Source organism: Lepisma saccharinum, chromosome 10, assembly GCF_977018435.1.
Source record: "Lepisma saccharinum chromosome 10, izLepSacc3.1, whole genome shotgun sequence".
NCBI classification, from domain to species: domain Eukaryota; kingdom Metazoa; phylum Arthropoda; class Insecta; order Zygentoma; family Lepismatidae; genus Lepisma; species Lepisma saccharinum.
In genome coordinates this window covers 65002331-65027968 of record NC_139238.1, presented here as the reverse complement: position 1 = coordinate 65027968, position 25638 = coordinate 65002331, and the positions used below count along the sequence as shown (strand labels likewise).

Here is a 25638-nt window from a genome sequence, read left to right as displayed (position 1 = left end):
GCGCTACGACGTATGTATCACTACCTTCAACCAACCACCAATGGGTTCATACCATAGGTTGCCCAGATGCATCCTTATATTCTTTAGTCTTAACATAACAAATAAATACTTATTTCTTTAGCGTTCCATAAAACTGCAAAAAAAATATATTTGATTTAGCTTGATCATTGTTATAAAGCGTCACTTTCTGCCACTTTTGACTAATCGTGACGATGAAAATTAGTAATGTTATGATGAAATGCCGGAATTCGAACCCGGGACCCCTACCACGAAGGTCGGCTTAAGTTTTCTAATAAACTAATTATTTTCTATGAAATGTTACATTCTCTTATTACACATATGTTCATACAAATACATACAATTTTAAAACTCGAGTGTATGAAACTTAAAAATTCCATACATATAAGAGTTTAGAGTTGAATACTAAAATTTTGAAAATAATCTCAATCAATTCAGCACATTTTGCATTATTGTTGATTTTCACGACGAGATTCAGCAAAACCTGGGGCCCTCTTTAAAAATCCTTCTAATTTACTTTAAAGTAGATACTACAACATGTAATACATATTCTACGCATCTGAACGTAAATGTGTAGCTAAAGCAAACAAGTTCTTACATACATACATCTTGTGAAAAACTCAATATGCTGACCAAGGCAGAAATTTATTTTATTTTAAAACATAAACTAAACGTTACGTTTCAACCTTATAGCAAGGTCTTCAGACTCTGTACCAAGTACAAATGAAACAAGGTACAAAACAGGAAGATATATAGAACTACCTATATACACAAAATGTACCTTGTTTCATTTGTACTTTGTACAGAGTCTGAAGACCTTGCTATAAGGTTGAAACGTAACGTTTAGTTTATGTTTTAAAATAAAATAAATTTCTGCCTAGGTCAGCATATTGTGTTTTTCATATCATGGAAACAAGGCAAAAAAGTCTCTCGCTGAACATCTCCCTTGTTTTAGTGCGCTAGTATCACACTATAATTCCAAAATTTACTCTACTGTATATAGCTTGACTTCTGTACATTCAACACCATAACAAGCAAAGCGTCTCTGTTATTCTTTCCTCATTACAACTTTTATACAGGTTATTTTACTGTCTGTTCGTTTCAGTTTTGTTTCAAGTCCGCTTTTGTGCACAGACAGGTTAACTGGGACTGAATCTACAGTTTATATGAAATCCAAACCACTACGTGTATCCATCGGGACTCCTTAATTATAAGGCCGGGACGTTACCAATGCGCTATCGGGGAGACCCTCTTTTACTGTTACATCCGCATATCTGTGCGACAGTTAGTTTGCAGAAAGGCACTCATATTTTTAAGTTGTAACGTTCAATAAGAAGTTAAACTGTCTCTTATAAAAGCAATAAAACTATAAATATGCAGATAAATAACACGGTCGTTTCATCAAACCCTGCAAAGTTAACACAGATATTAAATTCATTGACAAGTATGGTTTAAATGCACCATTGTAAAATTATGAGTTTCTTGTATAGTTATATGAATGTGTTTAGGAACATAAATGAGCATATACGAGGTGTGGCTAGAAAAAATCCGGATTGATGTTGCTGTCGACAAACGGCAAGCGCGTCAAGGTCAAGCGGTGCATGAGCGTATAACGTTATAACCTGCTTATGGACTGTGTGATTGCCCAGGGTCCGCGGTGCTCAGTTCCGCTGTAGCTTGTGGACGAAGTGAACCATACATCTGTGCTCCGACGAAAAAATGTTAAGTGTGAAAGTGGAACAGCGTATCAATGTGAAGTTTCTTATGAAACTCTGAAAATCCGCCACAGAAACCCATGTTTTGTTGAAGGAAGTGTACGGAGATGAGTGTTTATTACGCTCTCAATTGTTTGAAGTGTTTCAAAGGTTTAAAGAGGAACAAGAAGTGACCGCGGACGACTCGCATCCTGGACGGCCTTGCACGTCAAAAACGGAATCCAACATTGCAAATGTCGGTGAATTATCCGAAGGTCAAACTGTCAACCAACATTATTTCATTACGGTGCTGACGACCCTTCGTGAGCGATTAAGGAGATGAAGACCTGATTTGTGGAAAAGCAAGTCATGAATTCTTCATCAGCACAATGCTCCTGTCCACACGGAATTGTCAGTCAAGGCTTTTTTGGCCAAGTATGGAATCCAAATGTTAGAGCATCCATTCTATTGACCGGATCTTGCTCCGTGCGACTTTTCTAATTCCCAAAGGTCCAATGAGCACTGAAAGGAACCAGATTTACGACCGTAGATTCTGTGAAAACAAAAGCTACGGATTTCATGAACATGGTTTCAGAAAATGATTTCCAGCACTGCTTCCAGCAATGGAAGATTCGTATGGAGTGGTGTATCGATAGTTCAGGGGAGTACTATGAAGGGGATAATGGTCATATTGTACAAAATAACTAATAAAAGATTTTGTAGCAACAGTCCGGTTCTTTTATCTAGCCACACCTCGTATGTACATTTTTCTTACATTATGTACACGTGTCCATGTGTAAGTATGTGGCCGGGCTTCTTGCCGGAGTGGTTAGAACAGCACGGGGTCCCGGATTCGAATCCCGAGCTGGGCATGAGTGTTCTTTGAGAGTGTCCCTTCATCAATTTCATCATATCACTCATTTTCATGTTCGCCATTAGCCAAATGTGGAGGAAAGGCGAAGTAAAATACAACAAATCAGTCATTGTAAAGGTATGTGTTTCTGTCTTGTGTTACTTTTGCAAACCACGCAGCAACGATGAGTCTCAATAGACTGACCAGGGGTAACATTTTGAATATTCGGTCGTTCAAACGTAGCAAGGGGTTGTACGAAGTTTGTCGAACTCAAATTTCACCCCGTCCAATCCCCATCACCACACCAACAAATTGACTTACAGGTTCAAAATTCAGCTTGCAATCCTTTTTTGTACTGAAACCTTCCACTGTGCATATAGCCTATACCTATAATTTGCATGTAACATTTCCCATATTTGCTCAAAATTTTAGATATCCATCCCAGAGGAGTGTGCACTACCATCAGAAGCTTCTTGGGAACGTCTTTTGCTGTGAGTAGTGTTATTGGTACTATTATAAACTCGAGAAAGTATGAGCCCCTCTCAGGCAGATTTGGCTACACTTAAAACTAGCTCAAGATGTGCATATGAGCTTATTGCTCAAGTGTGGTACTCTGTCTAACCCAAGATTTTTGTAAAAATTCCCTCGGGAATTTCCCGTGAAAGTATGATCCCCCTCAGATTGATTTGCCTACACTTACAAAAGCTACATCTGTGAGATTGTTGTCCATAAGCTTGTCAAAAATATGCCCCTCTTGATATTGTTATGGTTACACTTAAAACTAGGGCAAAGAGCCACCTACACCCACCCACACCTACACATATTTACTTCCGGTCCACTTCCGGTCCACTTCCGGCCCACTTCCGGTCCATTTCTGGTTTATTTGACAGACACCTGTGTTTTTTTAGGTTCATTAAGTATAGAGTTTTGATTTGGACCCCAAGAAATTTTATATAATAAGGCAACAACAAAAAATACCAAAGCCAAACATATTAACACAGACACACACACACACACACACACACACCCACACACACACACACACTTGTTTACTTCTGGTTTATTTCTATTGCATCATGTTGTGCAACAAATTATTACCCAATATTATGCAACAAATTATAAGGCAAGAGCTCTTGCATCATGTTGTGCAACAAATTATTACCCAATATTATGCAACAAATTATGATGCAAGAGCTCTTGCATTACATATCAGCTAGTATTGTGAGAGTGGCTGAAGAGTACAGATGTGTTGTTGCAGTGCTCCCCATATTTTTTTTAAAAAAACACAAAAATATAGCAGATTTGTATAAATTGAATTATAGGTTTATTATTCATATCAAACATATTTCTAATATATTAAACAAAGGGTTTATATCTGCCCCAGTTTGTTATACATGACACATGGTATTAGGTCATTGCCTTTCTAGGACTTGCCTGTGTAGACATGTATTTGTGGTGGCTTAGTGCTTCTGTAGATTAATACTTATTCTACCTTTGTGCATGTAGGCTATCAGCTTTATACAACCTGTCATAGGTTTATTAAGTATAGAGTTTTGATTTGAACCCCAAGAAATTTTATATAATAAACCAACAACAAAAATACCAAAGCCAAAAATATTAAGACACTAAGTATATACACTAAATATACAAAGCACACTGCTGAACCCAACTGATATTTTTTATTAAGCATAGAATTTTGATTTGAATCCCAAGAAATTTTATATAATAAACCAACAACAAAAATGCCAAATCAAAAATATTGTAATCAATGCAAAAAGAATATATCCAGCCCCAATTGGGCTAAGCACCAAAAAAATTGTAATCCAGACAAATGCAGAACTCCCACAAAAATATGTCCAAAATGCCATAGAAAATATAGCATGGAATATTTCACATATAAACATAAAGGTACTTGTTCTGCACAGTCATCAATATTGCCCCCACAACCATCTACATCTGGTCTGAAAAGGAAGCTTGAAACACCTGTTAATGCTAAACCGGCAAAGCAGCCACGCTATGAACCCATCCATAGCAGTTTTGCTGGCCAACTTAGGGATCACCGTTTTGTATCAGAGCCAAGATGTGACATTAAGAATTTTTTGAACAGTGTAAATTCTGATGTGCAGGCAATTCTAAATGCACAAAATGGCTCTTATAAGCTGTCCCTCAAATTGTTTACACAATATAAGAAACCAAATGGTACAAAATTTACACAGCCGCACATAACAGATACTGTAGCTATATATTCAAATACAAATTTAGACAAAATAATAAGCAGTTTGATAGATCAATTGAATATTAAACACTCTGAATTTGCAGCAATAGAATCAGGATGGAGCCTATGCGGAACTCCACACAAGCTCTATGTTAATATTTCTGAATTCAGCCCATTACAAGGATCTACATATGTGCCTTTATCTGTCAATATTAAAAACAAAAGAGCCGTAGTTAACATAGAAAATAATGATGAGAAATGCTTTTTGTGGTGTATTTTAGCTGATTTGTATCCAGTTTTAAGGAATCCTCAGAGAATAACTTATTATAAACAATATGAAAATGATTTTGATGATGCTATGGAGGGCTTAGAATATCCAATGTCTGTTCAGAATATTGATAAATTTGAAAAAAAAAGGCCAGGGATATCAATGGTAAACAATTATCTATTAATGTATATATTTGTTCTACTGGCCGTGGCAATTGCTTGATAGCACCTCTCAGAATCAGTACACTTGATGATGATTCTGCTGTTCCGATTGATCTGCTCTTAATTGAAGGGGATGACACATGCCATTACACTCTAATACACAGTCTTGAAGCTTTAGTCAGAAAACAACAAGGCAAATCCAATACAATATTTAAGTTGTGCAGAAGATGAAGGTAGAAAAATGGTGAATGGGGTTCGGGAAGTGAATGCAGAAATTGCTAACAACAAGTTAATTGAGCATCTAAAATACTGTGGCAACCATAAACTTGTTCATATGGTGATGCCTAGTCCAAGTGAAAATGCCAAATTCAAAAAAATTGAAGCCTTGTTGGAACACCCAGCATATATAGTCTGTGATTTTGAATCAAACCTCAAACCGCTTGCATTATGCAGCCCAGATCCTGATGAATCTTCAATTACATCATACAAGTTACATGAACCTTCTAGTTTTTATTATGTGGTTGTACAGGATGGGGTTGTTAGTAAAGAATATTTATACATGGGATCAGATGCCATCAAAAAATTTGCACATAGAATAGAAAATGAGTGCCATAACATAGCATCTAATATCTTATTAAAATCAAAACCTATGTTGCCTTTAACAGAGGATCAGATTGAAGATTTCAACAATGCAGAAAAATGCCCGGTATGTGATTCTGAATTTTCAGATACAAATATCAAGGTACATCACCATTCCCATACAGATGGTAAATTCTTAATGGCCCTGTGTAATAGCTGTAATATTAAGATCCAGAGACCAAAATTTGTCCCTATATTTTGCCATGGTGCATCCAATTATGATTTTCATCATTTGATCAGGTACGAGGGGTTTGACAAGCACAATTTAAATATTTTAGCAGAAAATAATGAGAAATATATAGCTATTAGCAAAATAATTAAAGTTAATGGTGTTCCCATTCACTTAAGATTTCTTGATTCCTACAGAATTCTGTCCGCTAGCCTGGCTACACTGGCCAGTCAATTATCTGATGATCAATTCAAAATCACATGTGCTTTGTTTCCAAATCAGGACCTGAAATTAATTAGGCGGAAGGGTGTATACCCATATGATTATGTTACAGGTTTTTCTAAATTTGATGAGTGTACTCTGCCACCACAACAAGCATTCTACAGTAAACTCAGGGCATCCGGAATCACTGATGATGATTATCACCATGCTCAGTTGATGTGGAACAATTTAAAATGCCAGACATTTGGTGATTATCATAAGGCATATTTAAAACTTGATGTGACCCTCTTAGCTGATATACTTCAGGCATTTAGAAAATCATCGATGGAAAATTATAAGCTGGATCCAATGTATTTCTACAGTGCTCCAGGCCTAGCATGGTCTGCAATGTTTTTAAACACTAAAATGCAATTGGATCTGATCCAAGATCAAGATATGTATCTGTTAATGGAGCAATGTATAAGAGGAGGCATGGTGCAATGTTCTCAGAGATATGCCAGAGCAAATAACAAGTATATTCCCAATTATGATCCAGCACTGCCATCAAATTATATACTGTATGTAGATGCCAACAGCCTGTATGGTTATGCTATGATGGATAAGCTGCCATATGCAGGGCTTGAGTGGGTTGAAGATTTCAATATTGAAGATCTTCAGGATTTTGATGACAGTAACTATGGTCTATTCTTAGAGGTTGATCTGACAATTACTGATGATTTACACAACACATTTTCTGATCTGCCCCCAATTCCTGAGGTTAAGTGTTCACCTGGCTGTAAACAGAAGAAGCTAATGATGACTCTAGAGCCAAAACAGGATTATGTCATATATTACAAAAACCTCCAGTTCCTGATGCATCATGGTGTTCAAGTGACCAAAGTTGGCAAAGTTTTGAGGTTCAGGCACTCAAGATGGTTGAAGCCATATATTGATACAAACACAGAGCTTCGAACATCTGCAATGAGCCAATTTGATAAAACTTTGTTTAAATTGATGGTAAATTCAGTGTATGGCAAAACCATAGAAAATGTCAGAAAACATACTGATGTTAAATTAATTACTGACCCCAGCCTGAGCAAAAAATTGATTGCAAAGCCTAATTTCAATTATAGAAGAATTTATGATGAAAATATGGCACTTTTCAACATGAAAAAAACAAAGATTAAGTTTGATAAGCCTATTTATGTAGGGGCTGTGATATTGGAATTGGCCAAATTACACATGCTGGAGCTCTATTACGATGTGCTGAAGCCTATTTATGGTGATTGTGTAAAACTGATGTACATGGACACAGATAGCTTTATTCTTGATATTCAGACAGAAGATGTCTATCAAGATATGTCACAGCCTGCATTGCTTGAATATTTTGATACCAGTGAACATACAAAGATTCAACCCCACAACAAAAAGGTGCCTGGCAAGTTAAAAGATGAGACACTTGGTGATGTTATTGTGGCATTTGCTGGGTTAAGGGCCAAGATGTACAGTTTTGAAACATGTAGTGGTGTTGTTGCCAAAAAGGCCAAGGGCATTGGCAGAGTAACTGTGGACAAAGAGCTCCAATTTGAAGATTACAAAAATTGTCTCAAAACCCAGAGTTTAATCAGAACATCAGAATGCAGAATTCAGAGTGAGGATCACTTGTTGACTACAAATATTGTAAGAAAAGTGGCTCTGGACCCACATGATGATAAGAGATGCATTTAATCATGTGGCATACATACTCTACCATGGGGTCATTATGATTTGAAAAGTGGCAAACAATGCCCAAACACAGAACATGATTTGAAATAAATAAACATGCCTATGAACTTATTTGGGTTCAAAAAACAGGCTATTATGGACCTGCCAACACCATCACCTTCTTCTGATATACAATCTGTAATATCTAAACTAAGTGGCTTGTTAATTATTCATCTGAACAGCATACTTACAGATATTGATGATAAAACAGGTAAACATTGTACATATTTAACAATAATTTAAATCACTACCAGTTACCTGTAGGTGGTCAATTACAATTTATTACAACCCCCGAGGGTGATGTCAAGATTTCAATACGGAGAAATATTTATAGAATTAAGTACTCAAACATGATTTCTGGCACTGTATATACTGTTTCTGCTGGTGACTGCTTATATATTGAGGTCCCGGGATCCTATGACAAGCTTATACCTTTTTTTATAGAATTAAGAATTAGATATTCAATAATAAATAACCACTAAATCAAAATGCCCAATGATATATTTGGCCATACAAGACATGAAGATCACAGTGATAAGATTCTGATGCTTGATGTCAGAGTCAAAAAATTAAGAAGTGATTTACAAGCTTTACAAACCACACTCAATGCCAGTCTTCAACTAGAAATTACAAATTTACAATCACAATGCATGGACCCTCTTCTTAAAATTGATTCTGAACTCAAATTGCTGCTTCAAAAATATACTGATTTGGCTACATTAGATAATTTTCAAAATTTAGAGGAAGCTGTAGCAGCTCTTCAAGCCAAATTTAAGACCCAGGCCACCAACTCTGAGCAATTGAAACAACAATTGGAAGAGCAGATAAATAATGTCCAGACACAGCTCCAAACAATTGTCAAAAGCATAAAATCACAAGAAGATTTTGATCTAGTGATTTCCACTCTAAAGGAACAGATTCAATCACTACAGATACCTAATCTGGACCCTCTGAACAATGCCATAGCCGAGGTTAAAGAAAAAATTGAGACACTTGAAAATTTTATGAACAACTTGCCATCTTCTGATGCTCTGAGTGCTATAACTCGGAGTGTTGCCAACATTAAGCTGCAACTTGAAACATATGAAGATTTTGGAAAAATTCAGAGTACCATAACCCATCTTGAGGGTACTATAGCAGCAGTGCAAAGTGATCTGACAAATGTACAAGAATGTCTAGAATCCCGCTTGCCTGGTATTGTAGATACCCTTGTCAGTGTCCAGCAACAGATCACAAAACTTGAAAACCTCAACACTGAATCTGAGCTATCTCATTTTCATCACTTGATCGATGATATCCAAACAAAGCTTGAAATTTTACAACAATCAACACCTACTCAGGCAGACATAACCCTGCTTCAAGATGCTATGCAAAGTGTGGCTGATGCTTCTGAATTAAATAATGTAAAATTGGCACTTGAATCTTTGCAGAATACTGTATCAAATCTGCCTACATCACAGGAACTTAAAAATATTAAGAGAGCTGTGAATCGCATATTGAAATCAGAAGATATCAAGAATATCCAGACAGAGATCAAACAACTTACTCAGACAGTGGCCACTCTACCAACTAATCAACATATTAATGAACTGCATGCCCTGTTTGAGGATATCAGAAGACAAGTCCATGATCTTACTGCTCAAAATTCAAAATTGGCATTTGTTGAAAATTTACAGCAAATTGTAGCTAATATCAAGCAACAGCTAGGAAGCATGGAATCCAACCAAGCAAATGCTCTGTCTGTTTTTACCACACAGCTTCAAGAGATTGTGCAACAATACAAAAAACTTGTTGTGGACATAAAGATCAAGCCAGGCCATGATGATGTTGTTAGGACTATCAATGAGCACCTTGAATCTGTAACAAGTAGATTGCTTACAGCAGAAAAAGAAATAACTGGCATAATCGAGAATCCTAAACATGCAGTAATTCTTGAATTGTACAGTATCCCCAACAAAGAATATGATTCACCGCTTACACCAGGTGGCAAAATATATATGCTGTCCCCTGTACAATTTTATTACCAGTTTTTTGTTGGGGGCACACTTAGACCAATCAAGATCAAATATTGGCTACAACCACAGGCACACCACTACCCTACCTTATCAATAACAAATGCTGACAACAAACCAAAAATCACCAGTGTAGAGTTAGAGGATTTTACAGGCCCCAATACATTAGAGACATCTTATGCTGAAGATCATGGCTCTCTGGAATTTAATATACAAATAGGAGACAAACTGTATTTAGAAAATCCTGTAGTATCAGCTGCTGAACACCCTATAGTTGCAATATTCTTGTTTACATACTATGTCTAGACAAATTATTGTTGATGAATTACACAGACAAGCCAGACATAATTATAAGAGACTGCCAGTGGTTACAAAAGGCATAGATGATTTATGGCAGTGTGACTTGGTTGAGATGGCAAGTGGACAGCTGAAAAACTTAGACAAGATCAACAAGGGCTACAAGTATCTACTCACTGTCATAGATACATTTTCAAAATTTGCCTGGGCTGTGCCACTCAAATCCAAGACTGGAAAATGTGTTACAGAAGCCTTCAGGACAATCATCAATCAGAGTGGAAGATCACCGCGATATCTGCAAACAGATAATGGCAAAGAATTCTATAATTCGGTGTTCCAACAATTTATTAAAAGCCAGTCAATACAACATTACTCGAGTTACAGTGATCTCAAGGCCTCTATTGTAGAAAGATTCAACAAAACCCTAAAAAATCATATGTATAAACAATTTACACTTCAAGGTAATTATAAATGGCTCACAATCCTACCAGAACTTCTACATAAATATAACAACTCGGCCCATTCCACAATCAACATGAAGCCCTCTGAGGTAACTTCATCTGATGAGCAAAAATTGATCAGGACTGTTTATTATCCTAGATATCAGCCAACAACAAGAAAAGCCAAATACAAGGTAGGTGATCAAGTAAGAATCAGCAAATATAAGCACTTATTGAAAAGAGGTTTTACCAGAAACTGGAGCACTGAATTATTTACAGTGGTTGAAGTTAAACCTGGGACCCGATACACATATATAATAAAAGACCACCGAGGAGAAATTCTCAAAGGCCGGTTCTATGAAGAAGAACTCAGCAAAACTAAGCAGCCTGACACATATCTCATAGAAAAAATCATCCGCAGAAAAGGCAACAAGATACTTGTCAAATTGCTAGGACTCCCAGAACACAGCTGGATCGAGGCAGACAAAGTGATACTATGAACACCTGGGATGTTCTAAAAAGACTGCCAGAGCCTGAACAGCAGATTAAGAGAAATGGCAAGCTGCTGCCTGATAATATTAGATGTCTTATTGTTGGGCCATCGGCTTGTGGTAAAACTACACTAATGATTGATAATTTTTAATTGGCACCCAACTGGTTAGACTGGAAAAACAGGCATTTGTATGTCTTCTCTAAGAGCTTAGAACAATTAAAATATCAGCAGCTGATGATGCTATATGATGGACTGGATATAGCCACTTTTGAATCAGTTGTTAAGCCACTCCATGAATGTCTCGATAACTCTGTTGTTGTATTTGATGACATTATACTGGATAAACAAAACAAGGTTAGAATTTTTTTTACACAGGGCCGACACAAAAACATAGATTGCTTCTACCTGGCACAGACTTTTTCTAAAATACCGAAGCAGCTGATCCGAGACAACAGCAATTTTATATGTGTGTTTCATCAAGATTATACCAACCTCAAACACATACATGATGAATATGTAGGTGGGGACTTGAGCTACAATACTTTTTCTAAGTTTTGCAGTAGGTGCTGGAACCAGGACAGCTATGGGTTTGTCACAATTGATATGACAAGGAAACCCAATAGTGGTAAATACAGAAATAAAATTAACAATTTTCTAGACATTGAAACATATAAAAATAACCATGAAAAGGCCAATTACTGATGATCTTAAATTAAGAGATTATCTTGTAAAAAGATTTAAGGGATGGAAATCAGAGAGCCGAGGAATCTATGAACAACACAAGCAAACAGAACAACCTATTATTGATGCTATTAGTGAATTAGGTAAAAATATCAAAACTGTTACAGAGCAAAATCAAAATTTGATCACAGAGCTTGTACCTTTAGCTGCTAGGAACATATTAGATTATCCAATCACCCCACTTTCTAGTATTCATACACCTAGTCCTGTTCCTCCTCGAAGAATTGAAGCTACTCAGGATCCTATTGAATTGGGTCTTCTTGCTCAAAAATATTTAAGCACACCTAAAGACAACAAAGATGAGGTTTTTGGCCTATATGCTGACACAGAGCGTGATGGTAGCATCATACATAGAATTGGCAATTTCAGAGTAACATTTATGGGAGATGATCTAATTGTATATTCAGAATCTCATCTTGGAGAAAGAGGTGGTTTTGTTAAGTACCCTGGCACACCTGGATTGTGGGAACTGATGACTGGGAAAAGGCCTGGCAGCTATACAGATCAAGATTATGAGCATTACAAAGAAATATTAATAAAATCAGATGCTCTATACCAGAACAATGATCCCACACAAAAAAGAGTCAAGTCTAGCAGTGGAGCAAAATACAACAACTTAATCAAGCCCATATGGTCACAGATCAAGACAGGTAGTGGAATCAAACAATACAACACCCTGCCTAAAGAATTTGTGTGGGTTGATGATGTCAGGAAACTTGTAGATAGGTTGCTGGTGATAGCTGGGGAGGAAAATTCTGGCAACCACGATTTTTACAATGAAAAGGTTGGAATTATGGACATGATAAGCACCAAATTGTCTAATTTTATAGTGAATGACACTAAGGGCATTGGATATCTTATAAAAATTATTAATACTCTACCCCCCAAATTTTGGAATATCTCTGAGGGTCGGGGGGCTGGTTAATGACATCATAAACAAGCTGCCATTTGAACTACACATACCAGGCTATCAGTATTGTGGTCCCGGTACAAAATTGGACCATAGATTAAACAGAGGTGATCCTGGTGTTAATCCCCTAGATGCTGCTTGTAGAGACCATGACATAGCATACAACACACATTCTGATCTTGATAGGCGACATGTTGCAGACAAGAAATTAGAAGAGGCTGCATTTGGTAGATTTGTAAGCAAAGATGCTTCTTTAAGTGAGAGAATAGCAGCATTGGGGACCACCATAGCTATGAACACCAAACAAAAACTGGGGTGGGGGTTGTGATAAATTAAATAAATGTAAGCCTCTTAATTAAGCTATGTAAACCCAGAATATATATATAATAAACCTAGGATGAAGGCCAAGGGTGTTATGTATCAGATACCTTATGCAGGCCTTAAATCTCTTAAAACTATTGATAGTCTTTTAACCAAAAAGCAGCGCAAGAAAAAAATTATTGTCTTGCCAAGGGCCATGGTATGAAATTATTACTTAGTACCCCTCAATTAAAAAAATTACAGCAATCTAGAAAAAATCACATGTGGGTGGTTTCATATTTACTATCCCGGCCATCTTAGCAGTTTTGGGGGCTGTTGGGAGCTTGGCTGGGGGATCAGCTGCTATAGCAAAAACAGTAATAGATGCCAAGAAGAATAAGGCAGAATTAGATGAATTGAAGCGCCATAATCTGGCCATGGAAAAACAAGGCAAAGGTCTTAAGAAAGCCATGAATAAGTTTAAAAAAAACAAGAGGCGCTTACAAACCAAGATATTGAAGCTTTAATCAAGCCACTGGGCATCAAAAATTTTAGAGGTGTGTACATGTCTAATTCTTTACCAGAACAACCACTCAACAAAGAGTGTGGCATAGTTAATTTGGATAAGTACAAAAATCAGGACACACACTGGATCTGTTATCTTAAATATTTAAAATATAAGGCATTTGTGTTTGATACATTTGGAGGTGTTCCACCTGAAAATTTAGTAAAATATCTAAGATCAACTAATCTTTATTACAATAATGTCCGTGTTCAAAATTTCAAAGATGTTAATTGTGGACATCTGTGTTTATCTGTTCTTAGATATCTGTCTCAAATAAATAAACCATCAATTGAAAATTTTCAAAAAGCCTTGTGGTATCTGAAGCATCATGGGAGTATTCCATCTCACCAGCCAAAATTCAATATTGAAACTTAGATTACATGATGATATAGTGTATCCCAAAACAATAGCTCTCAGAGCATTTTATGGCATGTACTTGATCCCTAATATTACACACCACAACAACAAGATTGCAGTTGGTGATCAAAAAATTGTTATCACTCCAGAGCAATATAATCTGTCTACTCTAAATGCTCAGTTACCCAGAGGTATAGTGTTAACTCAAAATTCTGTCACTCACAGAGTAGAGATTGGGTCTGCTACAGAAACAGTGGATCTGGGTACTATAGGAGAGCTGTTAGGCTTTGAGAACAACACATGTTCTCAAAGCCTAACAGCTCTCCTATAGTACCCAGATCCACTGTTTCTGTAGCAGACCCAATCTCTACTCTGTGAGTGACAGAATTTTGAGTTAACACTATACCTCTGGGTAACTGAGCATTTAGAGTAGACAGATTATATTGCTCTGGAGTGATAACAATTTTTTGATCACCAACTGCAATCTTGTTGTTGTGGTGTGTAATATTAGGGATCAAGTACATGCCATAAAATGCTCTGAGAGCTATTGTTTTGGGATACACTATATCATCATGTAATCTAAGTTTCAATATTGAATTTTGGCTGGTGAGATGGAATACTCCCATGATGCTTCAGATACCACAAGGCTTTTTGAAAATTAACACATAACTTGAACCAGCCATTAAACACACTGCTATTAATATACCTAAATTCTTAGCCATAGAAACTCTGAATATTCACTGTAATGTGGCCGAGGGTATGATCACCAAATCAAATGGCATAGGCACTCACAAACAAACTGGCATCATTGCAACATTCAAACCTAACTCTGAATTTATGGAGCCAATCATCTACACTCCATCCCCAACATTATATTTTCCTGTGTGCCATAATAGAATAGATAATATTGAGTTGATGGTCACTAATGAAAAAGAAGAATTAGTTGATTTTGCTGGAGCCACAACAACTGCAATCATAGAAATTAATATTTAAATAAAAATACATACAAGAAAATGGAAAATATTGAGAGTTATGATCTACAATCATTCCCCCCAAACAGGAGGACCTTTGCAAATTTAAATCAACCCCACACAGAGATTGAGGTTGATCTTGATGTAGGGGATGGCTTTATACACCCCCACAGAGCAGATCTATACATCAAATTTGATGTTGTAAAGCTCGATGGTACAGATTATCCGGCAAATTCAAATATAAGATTGGTGGACAATTTTGTGCCACATCTCTTCTCTGAAATTGAGATCAGAAAACATGGTGTTGTTATAAACAGAGTAGATTGCCCTGTTATTACCTCTACAGCTTTGGCCACACTAAAATTATCCAAGACCGAGGCATCATACTACAAAATAGGTGGATTTGAGGCTGGTAATAAAATTATATCTAAAAGCCACACAGTATAGTTCCCCATGCGCCTGTTGCCTGGATTCTTCTCAGATTACAAAGATATTATGTGGAAGGGTGGTTTAAGAATCACATTTAGAAGAGCTGCCAATGATAATAATGCTTTGATGAGGTACAGTAAATTAAACTCTACTGGGGCAGCTCTGCCTAATACCCTACCTGATGAAGGCAAATGCCTTATTCAGACTATGGAGCTAAGAATGCCAGTAGTTGAATAGGAAGCCAGTTATGCTCTTAAATACAAAGCAGATATCCTAAAAAAATCCACAGGTGCCTTTACAATTTTATACATATCAATGTGTGCAGAAGCCTGCCACTGGTAGCTATTATGAATTTGATGCTACAAACTCATTCTCTAGTATACAATATGACATGCCAGATTTTGTGGTGGTACTGTTTCAGACTGGAAGACACAATAATCAGGAAAAAAATTCAAGTAAATTTGATAACTGCAACATCAAGAACATATATCTGAAAAATGTCAGAAATGAGGTGTTTCCTAGAGAAAATTATAATTTAAACATGTCCAAGGATGATTTCCTTAAATTATATGAAGCATTTACAGCATACAAAAGGGTCACTACTGGCAATACAGACATGTATTACTCACCAGATGAATTCAAAGCACAGAGACCCATGTTTGTCATCAACACCTCAAAAAGGAAACAAGTTGTGGTTAATGACAGGACAAACATTAAAATTATATGTGAGTTCCACGATACACTCCCTGATGACACCATATGTAGTGTTATTCTTATAGGTGAAAAATCATATGTTTATGATGTAAGAAATGAGAGAGTCACAGAGCAATTCTAGAAGGCTTCTGCATATTACATTGTTTTTGTACTAGATATGCAAGTTGAGCCTGGTGCCCAATTGAACTTAAACCGGAAGTGGACCGGAAGTAAATATGTGTAGGTGTGGGTGGGTGTAGGTGGCTCTTTGCCCTAGTTTTAAGTGTAACCATAACAATATCAAGAGGGGCATATTTTTGACAAGCTTATTGACAACAATCTCACAGATGTAGCTTTTGTAAGTGTAGGCAAATCAATCTGAGGGGGGTCATACTTTCACGGGAAATTCCCGAGGGAATTTTTACAAAAATCTTGGGTTAGACAGAGTACCACACTTGAGCAATAAGCTCATATGCACATCTTGAGCTAGTTTTAAGTGTAGCCAAATCTGCCTGAGAGGGGCTCATACTTTCTCGAGTTTATAATAGTACCAATAACACTACTGCTGTGATATCTCTTCTTGTCAAATCATAAGTACTGATTGCCATTGGAGAATTTACGGAAAGGCACGGGTGCATGTGCTTCTGCCAAAATGGAAAACAAAATATTTTAAAATGCAATGATAGCATTGTATAATAACGAGCAATGTTCGAGCAATACTTTTTCAGACAGTAAAATAATCGTCTTTGCTTTAATTTCTAATACGTTTGTGTAATTATTGTTAATACAAATAACTAAGAACTACCAAAATCTACTAATGTTATCACTTTATAATCAAAAGGGTTCTGGGTTCGTTTCCTGGTGGAAGTTCAGATTCCACTTTGAAGGTTCAGTCCCGATTAGTTTCTGTGACTTTGGCCTTAAAACAAACCTATGTAATTGTCCTGGCGTGGATATTGCATTACGCGCGCGCGGACACACACACACACACGTATTATATGATTCACGCTTGGTTGATTCATGGTAGACATAAGTTTAGAAATACTTTAATAAATGGAAAAAGAAAGAAATGAAATAGGAGAAATGATAGAGAGCGAAAGTGGTACGCATATTAAATAAAGTAAGTAATAACAAAGCGAATAGAAAAGAAAGACATAAACGCGACAGAAGAAAGGAGAGAAAGAAAATAAGAAAGAGATGAAAAGGAAGAGAGAAAAACATAAATCCAAGAGATAAGAAGGGAGAAAATAAGTAAGAGAGAGAGGAAAGACATAAATGAGAGAGACAGGAAGGAGCAGAGATGAAGAAAGATATAAAAGTGAGAGACAGAAAGAAGAGAAAGAGATAATAAGAGACAGGGAGAGAAGAAAACAAAGAAAAAATACACGTAAACTAGAGACAGGAAAGGAGAGAAAGGCAGAAAATAAAGTAGAGGAAGATAGGGTAAAGAGAAAAATAGACAGGAACCGGGAGTAAAAAGTAGTAAAAGAAATAATAAGAGAGGAAATAAGCAAGGAGAAACGTGTGAAGGTGAACATCGGAAGGAAATTAGTGGGGTGTCATATAGAACATAGCATAGTTCGGCATAGGCAGGCACCCCGGAATTCTGAATTAATTTGGGGATTGGGATGTGGCGTTTTCTGTACAGTAAACAGTGTGTGTGCGTGTGTAACATCAAATAAAAATCATACATACGAAAAGGCATCCAGTGTAGCTATTTTCCAGAATTTGTATCGGACTCACAGAATACCATAATTGAATTGTAAATAACATAGTTGTTGTATGGCACAAAGGTTAATCAGAGGACCTACAGTTTGGATATAATCGATAACTGATCACTGAATATGAATGATGACTGATGAAGCTAGTGATGAGACAAACACAATGCCTAATCAGGCTTCGAACCTGAGACCTCTGGCTTCTTAGCGGTTTACGTTGCCATGGAGGGCGACACCTACGACCATTCGTTTCAAATTGTAGTAACGCTTGATTTATAAATGAACGAACCTCACAACTTGTACCATCTCCCTGAAGAGTGAAATAACATGCTAAATATATAAAATTAAAGCAAAATCTTTTCTTCAAGAAAGCGAGAGAAACCTTGCAGTAAAATGCAACTATGTCTTTATTATTATTCTCATACTCGAAGTATAGTACAAATTCTAGAATGTTCATACTTACCCTCAAGCAATTAAATTATATTAAGACATTCAATTAGTGTTAAAGATATCAGAGACTAGCATAGATACTGCCATCTTTATGTGACATGACACATGTCAGCTTGTTTTCCAATTGACATGCTTACTACAGAAGAGAAGGAAGGACATACGTTCGAAATAAAATTGGAAATTTAGAAAATAATTGAGAAGAACAGCTGCCTTCTCTGTTTCCATTTTACACCGAAACAGACAGAACATCAAAACTTGTCTGAACTTCAGCATTTGGCCAAGATTGTCTCTTCAGTTCATTTTCAAGCAGATAGAAGGAAATATAGAATTGAATTCGCGAGGCCTTCACAGTTCATAAGTTTCAATTCGACGTGAACCAGTTAGCCTACTTCTTTAGCCTTCAGTTGAACTCTCACATTTTGTTTGTTTCCGTTTAATTATTTACATGTAATTATTACGGCAATGAAGTATTTCTTAATTATAAAGCTCAATTGTTTATATATAGTCATGTATTACAAAGAGAATAAAGAAAAACTCACATAGAACTAAATTTAACCAATTCTGAAACTGATATGACTTGACTTGACGACTTATTTCCTGTCGCTCCTAGTGGAGCATAGGACCTCCGTGAAGCATTTCCATCTTGTCCGATTCTTCGCCAAACTCTTGACCTCCAACCACGTCTTCTCTTGTTGCAGCAGCTCCTGCTCGATTGTCCTTCTCCATGTACATACATCTGGGGAGTCTTCTTCTTCGTGCTCCCTGGAGGTTCCAATTCAAAGCATCCTTTTCTATTGAACCATCCGGTTTTCTCAGGGTGTGACCGATCCATTGCCATTTTCTCTGCTTTATTTGTTGTATGATTGGTTTCTGGTTTGTGAAATCCCCAAGTTTCTCATTTGTAATTTTACCAGGCCACTTTATATTGATGATCCTCCTTAAGCACCTATTCACAAAAGTTTGCAGTTGGTGTCCTATTTTATTTGTTTGCTTCCAAGTTTCACAACCATATAGTAAAACTGACTTAACATTTGTTTCAAATATCCTGAGCTTTGTTTTTAATCCAATTTGTTCACTTTTCCATATTGTATACAGTTGAATGAAACCTATGTTGGCTTTGCTTATTCTGTTTTTGACATCTTCTTCTGCTCCTCCATTTTTGGTTATTATTGCTCCAAGATATTGAAATGTTTTCCACTTCTTCGACAATTGTGTTTCCTATTTCCAGTTTCTGCTTTTTTGTGGCTTTTGATCTCATTTCTTCTGTTTTTTCCCCATTTATCTTTAATCCGCTACTTTTGATTCGGTTTCAATGTCTTTCAATTTGTTTTCCATGTCTTTGAAGGATTGCAAAAGGAGGCAAACATCATCGGCAAATTTGAGGTTCTCGACTCTATCCGTCATTTTCCATTGGCTTCCTCTTCTCGTTTTGTCCAAAGCTCTCCTCATTACATAGTCCATCACTAATAGGAACAAAGTTGGTGCAAACACACATCCTTGTCTTACTCCAGGTTCCGATAGCTGGTTTTTGTGTATAACTTGACACTTGCTTCCTTCATATATGTTTCTTATCAGACTTAGTATTTTACTAGGCATACCTTTTTCGGAAAGAATCTTCCACATTTTGTTCCTATTTAGTGAATCTAAAGCTTTTCGTAGTCGATGAAAACTGTATATAGCGTTGTTCTTCATTCTGCTGACTGTTCAAGTATAATTCGGAGAGTATTTTGTCAGGATTAGCGACTTACTCACACATATCAAATACCCAATATACAAAGGCAATTACACTAAGGCACAGGTGAAAATGCACAACCGATTCGGTCGCATGGCAGCTGATGAATGGACACGACAACGTCTCGACGCTACTGTCAACTCAACCTCTCTTACACAGCGAGCGCGGCTCTGCTAGTCTTACTGTGGCCGCTACGCGTGCTTATTCATACACGAGGGTTGACCTTAGCTTTGAATATATATATATATATATACACACACACACATATATATATATATATATATATATATATATATATATATATATATATATATATATATCGTTTCACTCTTCACTATTTTCCTTCAATAACACACTCAGCTGCCAATTATGATAATCCCAGCCTGCCTTTGTCTTCCAATACATTAATGTTCTAATTCCACCTCGGCTAAAACTCAGGCGGCTAAATAGGATACTCTGACCCCTCTCGGGCACGGGCGGTGAATAAACTATTGAGACCTTAAGGGAGATGTTGGTGAAACATGAAATAAATCAACGATTCTTTTCGTTAAACAATTTGTAACTACATCATCTGGGAGGTTACTTCGACCTTTCTTTTCATTCATTTTTGTCCAGAAGATGGTTTATTTCCATATATACGAAAGCTTATATTACACTCAGTCACAATTTACAATCCATAAATGTCCTTAATTTAAAATACAGAATCCCCTGTTTGTGAATATTACATTCGATGAACCCAGAATCCTAATTTGCTGCATGTCATCATGGGAAAATCCAAATATGTGTGCAGGGAGGAGGGTACATGTGTGTGTGTTGCCAGGAGGAAGCCGTACCAGGGAAGAGAACCCTGTCGCTTTTGTCCCGGAAGACGAAGCTTAGGGTCTACCATTCAGTAGCAAACAAAAACTTACGTACGTACCCCTTCCTACAGTATTGCGACAAAATGTGTCATGAATAGATTTCAATATGGGCAAGATTTATGCAGAATGAAAGTTACGAACTCTACTGGTTACTCGGGATTGAAAAACGTTAGTAGGCTGAGCTTTGCATGAAGATACACGCCAATGACGACATTGTCCATTAAAACGAAATACATTGCTTCCTCGCCCAATTAAATCGATATTGAATAAATTTTGAAGAAGGCCAAAATGAAATTCGAATATCTGAAATTCTAACACTTATCCATAAGAATGAAAACATATGGGTCAACAGTGACAAATGCATGTCCAATAGGCAGGCGTCATTAATCTTAAAGGATTTCGGCCGATTCTAACCTGTTGTCCCATATCATTATAAGCTTCGAAGTATCAATTTACATGGCGAATATATGTATGTATCTTTATTCCCAAGTGTTGTTAGAGATTTTTATCGTAGAGCCGACGCTGATGGAATGCGTGCAAACTAAGCTTAGCAATCTCCATTTGTGCAGATACCTTCCACGTATCAACACGAAAGAAAACTGGCATCTCTGGGTATGACGCCATATTGTCTATCTTACCATAGGGCTGGAACAACGGATATAGCAACAATTTCGCTTATGATACAAGTCCTTTAATTGAATTGGTATTATATAATAATTAAATACGTTTTGCACACTGAAGAAATACAAAAAGGCCCACATCTGGTAGGCTAGCTGAAATGTTCTCCCGCTGCCGCGAGCCGACATGCACCATGCCTCTGTTCGAATCACACGCTCCCAGCATTCAGCGTTCTTGCCAGAAGCTCCCAGCGGGAGTAAAATAAAAACAAATGAGGAGCGGAAGGCACTACTATTTACAATCTTCAACATTCTCCCCCCCGTTGGAATGCACAGCATCCAAACTAAATCATGGAAGTTTAATTGATCTTCCCATCTGGAAGAGGCACAATCTTACTTAGAGCCCTGCGGTACACTCCATCCTTGGTGCGAACCGCGGCTACACGAACTAAATTGTCTTTCCCTGGAAACACTTCTTCTATAATGCCCATTTTCCAGGATAATGGGGGTAGGTTGTCTTCTTTCAGAAGCACAAGTAGTCCTGGTTGCAGGTTGGGCTGCGTGGTTGTCCACTTCTGACGCTGTTGCATACCATGAAGATAATCTCGGGACCAGTTTCTCCAAATCCTTTGTTGAAACTGTTGAACTCGTTGCCACCTGGAAAGTCTATTTTCCTTGAGATCAGTTAAGTCTGGTTGAGGAAAGGAAGTTAGTGGACCACCAATAAGAAAGTGGCCTGGAGTGAGGTAATTAAATTCTTCGTGAGAGTCAGGTAAGGATGTAAGAGGTCGAGAGTTTAAGCAAGCTTCGATTTGGCACAAAAGAGTTGACAGCTCTTCGTATGTCAGTACAGCATTCTTGGCGACTCTGCGAAGATGGTACTTCATAGATTTTATGGCGCTTTCCCAGACACCACCGAATGTTGGGCTACGTGGGGGTGAATTTTTCCACTGAAAGTTTTCTTGTGCTGCATACCTTTGAATGTCTTCACTGAATCCTTGCGATTGAAATAGCAATTGAAGTTTCTGAAGTTCGTTCTTCGCTCCTTGAAATGTTGTGGCATTATCGCTGATAATGGTGGAACACTTGCCTCGCCTTGCTGTAAAGCGTCGCAATGCTGCTATGAAAGCTTCAGAAGTAAGGTCTGTTACTAGCTCAAGATGTATTGCTCTCGTGGCTAGGCACGTAAAAAGAGCTATGTAGCATTTCTTTGTGATTTTACTCCTGATTGACCCTACTTTGATGACGTATGGTCCGGCATAGTCTATGCCCACATGATTAAATGCCTTGCTAGGTGTAACTCTGATGGATGGGAGCTGTCCCATTAGCTGATGTGCTGCGGATGACTTCAAACGATAACAAGTTAAACACTGATGAATGATTTGCTTAATAACTTGTCGTATTCTAGGTATCCAGTACCTTTCTCGAATGGATGAGATTAACAATTGGGGTGCTGCGTGCATCAATCGTTCATGCTCTGATGCAATTAGTAGACGGCCGAAGTGACTTTTTGGATGCAAAATGATTTGATGCTTGCTGCTGAATTCCAAGTTGCTATTTTATAGCCTACCTCCGACACGAAGAATTCCCTGATTATCCAGAAAGGGGTGTAAGTCTTTAAGGATACTTTTGTTGGATACTTGCCCTTTGGCAGTGAGATCATTTATCTCTCGATGAAAGAACGAAATTTGTGTCATAACGACGCACGTTTGAGTGGCATCTTCAATGTCAATTGAAGTAAGTGGATCGCATTGTTTGTTACTTGCATTTTTACAATTGCGAATGAATCTTTTACAGAGCGCTACAATCCTTAACAATTTGAAAAATGTAGAAAAATCGTTTATTATTGCCTCTGATTGCAGATGAGACACCAGTGTGGTTACAGGAAGCTTTCGTTGTTCAGGAACATGTTTGTTGTTAAGACTTGTGTCAGATGATGATGATGGCCAGCACGTTTCATCTTCTTGCAACCAAGCTGGACCATGAAACCATAGCGAATGATGATGAATATATTGAGGTTTAACTCCACGGGAGATTAAATCCGCTGGATTATCCTTGGACGAAACATGTCTCCATTGATAAGTTTGAGTAAATTCTTGAATTTGCGCTACTCTGTTGGATACAAAAGGCTTCCATCTGCTTGCTGGCGATCTGAGCCATGCCAGAACTATTTGTGAATCTGTCCACAAATAAACATTGTCAATATTAAGTCTCAAAATTGGGAGAGTCTTGTTGAGTAATTTGGCCAATAAGACTGAAGCGCACAGTTCCAATCTAGGAAGAGTGGTTTTCTTGATCGGGGCGACCCGTGGTTTTGAGCACAGTAAGTGAACTTCGGCGTAAACTTCTTCGTTTGCTGAACGAACATACAAGCAACTGCCATAATTTTTCTCCGATGCATCGGAAAAGCCATGGATTTGTATATTCTGGACACAACCAGGTGTTAGGATGAAACGTGGTATTTGCATTTCACTGATGACTGGTAGCTGAGAATGAAGATGAACCCATTCAACTTGCAGGCTTTCTGGAAGTGGATCATCCCAGTTTATGTTGTGAAGCCACAACTGTTGTAAAAAATACTTATACATTACAGTTACTGGTGAAAGTAGTCCAATTGGATCAAATATCTGGGCAATAACACTGGCTACTTGACGTTTGGTTGATTTGTGTGACATCATGTTGACAGACTTGGCTCCAATGTTAATCATGAAAGTGTCTGCCGAGGGATTCCATGAAATTCCTAGAGTCTTAACACCTTCGGTATGAAAATGAATTAGATTTTGAGTCTCTCTCAGTGATTCTGGAATAGCGTTGAGTACTTCAGTGCTGTTGGAGCACCACTTTCGTAAAATGAATCCTCCTCTTTTCAGAAGTTCTGAAAGATCTTGATAAAGTTGTAACGCACCTTGCACGCTACTGCTTCCTCCAACGTAATCATCAACATAGAAATCACTCTGCAACACTTTACATGCGTGTGGGAAGTTAACTGCTTCATCTTCGGCTAACTGCTTCAGACATCTGGTTGCTAAAAAGGCACTTGATGTAAGCCCATACGAGACCGTATTCAATTGAAATACTGTTATGAGTTCCTGAGGAGAGTTTCTCCACAGAATGCATTGCAGTGGCCTATCATCTGGATGTATGTTTATCATTCTATACATCTTTGTTACATCAGAAACCAATGCCACCTTGTGAGTTCGAAATCTTAGAACAATTGAAAATAAATCCTCCTGTATGGTAGGTCCAGCCATTTGTATGCTATTTATTGATTCACCGCTTGTTGATGGCGAACTCCCATCAAAAACAACACGTATTTTCTTTGTACTGGAATCCTTGAAAACACAATGATGCAGAATGAAAAATTTTGTGCAGTCATTTGTTTGTACATCATATAAATTCCCTATGGGTTCCATGTGTCCCAACTGGTAATATTCTTGCATAAATTCTGTATAATCAGCCTTTAATTGTGGTTGACGTTGAAGCCTTGTTTCTAATTGGTGAAATCGAGTTAATGCAGAGTGCGAGGAGTCACCTAACACTGAACGATCCTTACATAATGGCAGCCTGACCGTATAACGGCCACTTTCATCTCGTGTCACATTTCGCTGAAAATGTTGCTCGCAAGCAATTTCTTCTGGTGATTGCAGTTTCGTGTGGATCTCCTCTATGATCCAGAACTGTTGGAGCTGCGAGCTGAGAGAATCTTCCTTTCTCGTGAAAAATGACCTAGTAATACTGTTGCTAGAAGATGTTGCTGGAATCTTCCCTGCAATAATCCATCCAAACTCTGTGTCTTGAAGAATGGGGAAATTTCCTGATTTTGTTCTCTTTTCAGGCTTCATAACGGTAAAGAAAACCTCTGCACCAAGCAGAATCTGTATTTTGCCCGGCGAACAAAAGTTTGGGTCTGCTAAACGAATATCTGTTGGAATGTTCAATTCAGATGCATCAAACTTTTCTGAAGGCATTAGTCCTGTAATGGTTGGCAACACTGAGCACGAAATACTTGTCGTAAAATTGCTATTATTAGATCTCAGACGGATCTCTACTGAATGACTCGATTCAGCTGAC

The 25638-nt window shown here is 37.5% G+C and overlaps 1 protein-coding gene across 1 annotated transcript; it reads right to left on the bottom strand.

Annotated features, from left to right (window-relative positions):
• Window positions 1–21926: 21926 nt before the first annotated feature.
• On the bottom strand, window positions 21927–22454 carry LOC145994133 (uncharacterized). The gene has a single exon (XM_083130224.1). The coding sequence runs from the start codon at window positions 22452–22454 to the stop codon at window positions 21927–21929; it is 528 nt and encodes a 175-aa protein (XP_082986350.1).
• Window positions 22455–25638: the final 3184 nt, after the last annotated feature.

Coding starts and splice junctions, on each gene's coding strand:
- LOC145994133 (XM_083130224.1), bottom strand. CDS start 22,454: ATGAAGTACCATCTTCGCAGAGTCGCCAAGAATGCTGTACTGACATAC.